This window comes from Symphodus melops, assembly GCF_947650265.1.
Source record: "Symphodus melops genome assembly, chromosome: 11".
Lineage (NCBI taxonomy): Eukaryota > Metazoa > Chordata > Actinopteri > Labriformes > Labridae > Symphodus > Symphodus melops.
The window spans coordinates 910719-915718 of NC_136701.1; the positions used below are offsets into that span (position 1 = coordinate 910719).

The window sequence follows — 5000 nt, forward strand, 5'->3', positions numbered from 1 at the left end:
CTGAGCTCTGCTGATCAACATCGCTGCTTCAACAAGGAGGAGGACTGAAAAGAGGAGGCCAAGCTAAAAAGCTGAGTGACAGTAAGACAGCGAGAGAAAGAGAAGAAGAGGCTGAACCCCACAGAGACAAACTAAAAATAGAAAAAGGAGAAGAAGAAGTGTCCCTTTGACCTCAGGGTGAAGAGACCGACCTGAAACAACCAATCAAAACGTCTTAAACTTAATTATCAAGAAGTCGTTTGGTCTTTATGAACACCAGTAATGAGTCCGGTTCAACATGGTGAATTTAAGAGTACTGGTTTATCAAACACGCTTTGCCCCTCAGAGAATCATTGAATAATTGTGATTATCTATCTATCTATCTATCTATCTATCTATCTATCTATCTATCTATCTATCTATCTATCTATCTATCTATCTATCTATCTATCTATCTATCTATCTATCTATCTATCTATCTATGTGATTATGGTAATATTGGGAATTATGGTAACATTAGTGATGATGGTAACGTTGGTGATGGTGGTAACGTCGGTGATGGTGGTAACATTAGTGATGGTGGTAACGTCGGTGATGGTGGTAACATTAGTGATGATGGTAACATTGGTGATGATGGTAACATTAGTGATGATGGTAACATTGGTGATGATGGTAACATTAGTGATGATGGTAACGTTGGTGATGGTGGTAACGTCGGTGATGGTGGTAACCTGGTGATGGTGGTAACGTCGGTGATGGTGGTAACATTGGTGATGATGGTAACGTTGGTGATGATGGTAACATTGGTGATGATGGTAACATTAGTGATGGTGGTAACGTCGGTGATGATGGTAATGTTGGTGATGATGGTAATGTTGGTGATGGTGGTAACATTAGTGATGGTGGTAACGTTGGTGATGGTGGTAACGTTGGTGATGATGGTAACATTAGTGATGATGGTAACGTTGGTGATGGTGGTAACATTAGTGATGGTGGTAACATTAGTGATGGTGGTAACATTAGTGATGGTGGTAACGTCGGTGATGATGGTAATGTTGGTGATGATGGTAATGTTGGTGATGGTGGTAACATTGGTGATGGTGGTAACGTTGGTGATGGTGGTAACGTTGGTGATGATGGTAACATTAGTGATGATGGTAACGTTGGTGATGGTGGTAACGTCGGTGATGGTGGTAACATTAGTGATGGTGGTAACGTCGGTGATGGTGGTAACCTGGTGATGGTGGTAACATTGGTGATGATGGTAACATTAGTGATGATGGTAACGTTGGTGATGGTGGTAACATTAGTGATGGTGGTAACGTTGGTGATGGTGGTAACCGTTGGTGATGATGGTAACATTAGTGATGATGGTAACATTAGTGATGGTGGTAACATTGGTGATGGTGGTAACGTTGGTGATGATGGTTAACATTGGTGATGATGGTAACATTGGTGATGGTGGTAACATTGGTGATGATGGTAACGTTGGTGATGATGGTAACGTTGGTGATGGTGGTAACATTGGTGATGATGGTAACATTGGTGATGATGGTAACGTTGGTGATGGTGGTAACCTGGTGATGGTGGTAACATTGGTGATGATGGTAACGTTGGTGATGGTGGTAACCTGGTGATGGTGGTAACATTGGTGATGGTGGTAACGTCGGTGATGATGGTAATGTTGGTGATGGTGGTAACATTAGTGATGGTGGTAACATTGGTGATGGTGGTAACGTTGGTGATGGTGGTAACGTTGGTGATGATGGTAACATTGGTGATGGTGGTAACGTTGGTGATGGTGGTAACGTTGGTGATGGTGGTAACGTTGGTGATGGTGGTAACGTTGGTGATGGTGGTAACGTTGGTGATGATGGTAACATTAGTGATGGTGGTAACATTAGTGATGATGGTAATGTTGGTGATGATGATGGTATCAGAAACAGTGTTAGTATTGTTCCCTTTTGTGCCGTATTATCAATAGCAGCGATATCAGCTGCAGTGGTAGTGACACATGCAGGAAAGGCTCACAGTATGAGGAGAGAATGGCAGTTTGAAATATTACAGTATCAGGACTGTGTCCTGTATTATCAGCTAGCAGGGATTTTATTATAATCATAAATATCATTATATGAGCAGTATCACAGGCAGCAGTAATGGTGGAAATATTTCATGTTTTATTTGCAGTAGAAATATTTTTAGTTCTGCAGTTTGAATTGAATCTCTCCAAGCTGGCGATGTTTGCAGTCTTACTTTCCAGCACAGACAGAGAGGATGCAGTTACCATGGTGACCGTGTGTGTGTGTGTGTGTTTGTGTGTGTATGTGTGTGTTTCCTGGCCTGTGATTGGCTGTCGGGCGGAGTGGGCGGGCAGGTGGAGCATCTGAAAGCGTCACTCGTTTCCTCTCTCTCCCACAGATCGGGACAGAGAGACAGAGAGAAGCAGCTCCTCTCACTGCTCTCTCCTTCATCCCTCCATCATCTTCTTCTTCTTCTTCTTCTTCTTCGTCTCCTTCCTCCTCTCCTCCATCCAGGGCCACATCTCTCTCCATCTCTTCTCCTCCTCCTCCTCCTCTCTCTCCTCCACCCTTCAGACTGACACACAGGTCTAACTCTTGGCCTCCTTCTTCCTCACCTTCATCATCATTATCCTCAGAGAAGGACGGACAGGGACCCACCTGACCCTCGCCCCATCGGGTCACCATGGCAACGGTCATCTGCACTCGTTTCACTGAAGAGTATCAGTTGTATGAAGAGCTGGGCAAGTAAGTATCCTCATCATCTTCGTCTGCATCTTCAGATCATCAGATCAGATTTAAACTTTCTCATCAACTGCAGTCTTTTCCTTCAACTCAGTCCCTCTGATGTTGGACGGACTTTGATTTGATTTATTCAGAAAGAAATCTGTCATGTCAAAGTTATAGTGTTAATGCTAACCTCATATTTAATCATTTAATTTTGTCTAATGACTCATGTTTAATGTTATTTGAGAAGATGAACTCTAAATCTATGAACCAAAATTATTTCCTCAGGAGTCTCTGACGTGTTCAAATCTATAAAATATAAATTTATAATACATAAAACGACAGTCAGAGTTCAAACATGAAATCATTTGTGAAGCTGTGAACCTGTTGAGTCTGATATAAACATGAAATTAATCCTCTTCGATCTTCATTGATATCAACGATTTTTTGATGTGATCAGTCTCTGAGAGAAAGAGAGGATGAAGGGATGGAGAGATGAGTGTGTCACCTTTATGACCCCATCCCACTCATCGCCCACACACACACACACACACACACACGCACACACACATGCACACGCACACATACACTTGCATACACACACACACACACACACACACACACACACACACACATACAGTAATGCCAGGTCTCTTACATAATGTGCTGGTGGGTGGCAGAATTCAGCTTTCATAAGAAACACAGATGCAGAGATCTTTGTGTTTCAGAGATGACTCAATGATCAGGAGGAAATGAAACCTTTATCTCGACTTTATTATCGATGTTTCTCTAATTTGACCCGAGGAAAAAAACCATAGACATTCAATCTGTGGTTCACAATCATCTTTACGTGTAGTCACAAAGCCAACACTGAAGACTACATTTCCCAAAATGCACCTCTACTACAGTGACTCTACCTGTTCATTACAGGATTCCAGCCTGATCTTTCAGGTACGAGCAAGAAAGGATGGACTCAATAATGCCGTGTGCACTAACCGCCATGGCTTCTGTCGCCCTTTTTGTACAACAGTTCAGCAGTTTGTCTGCAACTTTGGTTGGATCCATCCCTCTCCTGCACACCTGTCCGGTGAAACAGAAGTAGTTTTAAAGTTTCAGTAATTTTGGATTCTATCGATCATCAAAACAACAGAAATTATATTTTTTTGTAACATGCGGAATTAAAAGTAATAAATCATTTGAAAAAATCTCAGTAGCAGACATCAAGTCGCCTGTAGTACCAGAGTCAGTGTTAGCACAGGTAGCAGTAACATCACCTGACCTGTAGTACCAGAGTCAGTGTTAGCACAGGTAGCAGTGACATCACCTGGCCTGTAGTACCAGAGTCATTTTTAGCACAGGTAGCAGTAACATCACCTGGCCTGTAGTACCAGAGTCAGTGTTAGCACAGGTAGCAGTAACATCACCTGACCTGTAGTACCAGAGTCAGTGTTAGCACAGGTAGCAGTAACATCACCTGGCCTGTAGTACCAGAGTCAGTGTTAGCACAGGTAGCAGTAACATCACCTGACCTGTAGTACCAGAGTCAGTGTTAGCACAGGTAGCAGTAACATCACCTGGCCTGTAGTACCAGAGTCAGTGTTAGCACAGGTAGCAGTAACATCACCTGACCTGTAGTACCAGAGTCAGTGTTAGCACAGGTAGCAGTAACATCACCTGACCTGTAGTACCAGAGTCAGTGTTAGCACAGGTAGCAGTGACATCACCTGGCCTGTAGTACCAGAGTCATTGTTAGCACAGGTAGCAGTAACATCACCTGGCCTGTAGTACCAGAGTCAGTGTTAGCACAGGTAGCAGTAACATCACCTGACCTGTAGTACCAGAGTCAGTGTTAGCACAGGTAGCAGTAACATCACCTGGCCTGTAGTACCAGAGTTAGCATTAACACAGGTAGCAGTACCATCACCTGGCCTGTAGTACCAGAGTCATTGTTAGCACAGGTAGCAGTAACATCACCTGACCTGTAGTACCAGAGTTAGCATTAACACAGGTAGCAGTACCATCACCTGGCCTGTAGTACCAGAGTCATTGTTAGCACAGGTAGCAGTAACATCACCTGGCCTGTAGTACCAGAGTCAGTGTTAGCACAGGTAGCAGTAACATCACCTGACCTGTAGTATCAGAGTCATTGTTAGCACAGGTAGCAGTAACATCACCTGACCTGTAGTATCAGAGTCATTGTTAGCACAGGTAGCAGTAACATCACCTGGCCTGTAGTACCAGAGTTAGCATTAGCACAGGTAGCAGTAACAATTCTGT

The 5000-nt window shown here is 43.4% G+C and overlaps 1 protein-coding gene across 2 annotated transcripts in view; it reads left to right on the forward strand.

Moving 5' to 3' along the window:
• Positions 1-2379: 2379 nt before the first annotated feature.
• The window catches only part of camk2a (calcium/calmodulin-dependent protein kinase II alpha), a 21963-nt gene continuing 19342 nt past the window's right edge, over positions 2380-5000 (forward strand). For both annotated transcript variants that reach the window (XM_079356463.1, XM_079356462.1), the window contains exon 1: positions 2380-2744. In XM_079356463.1, the coding sequence (XP_079212589.1) occupies positions 2683-2744 (62 nt within the window). In that variant the 5' untranslated portion in view covers positions 2380-2682. The remainder of the gene's footprint in view (positions 2745-5000) is intronic.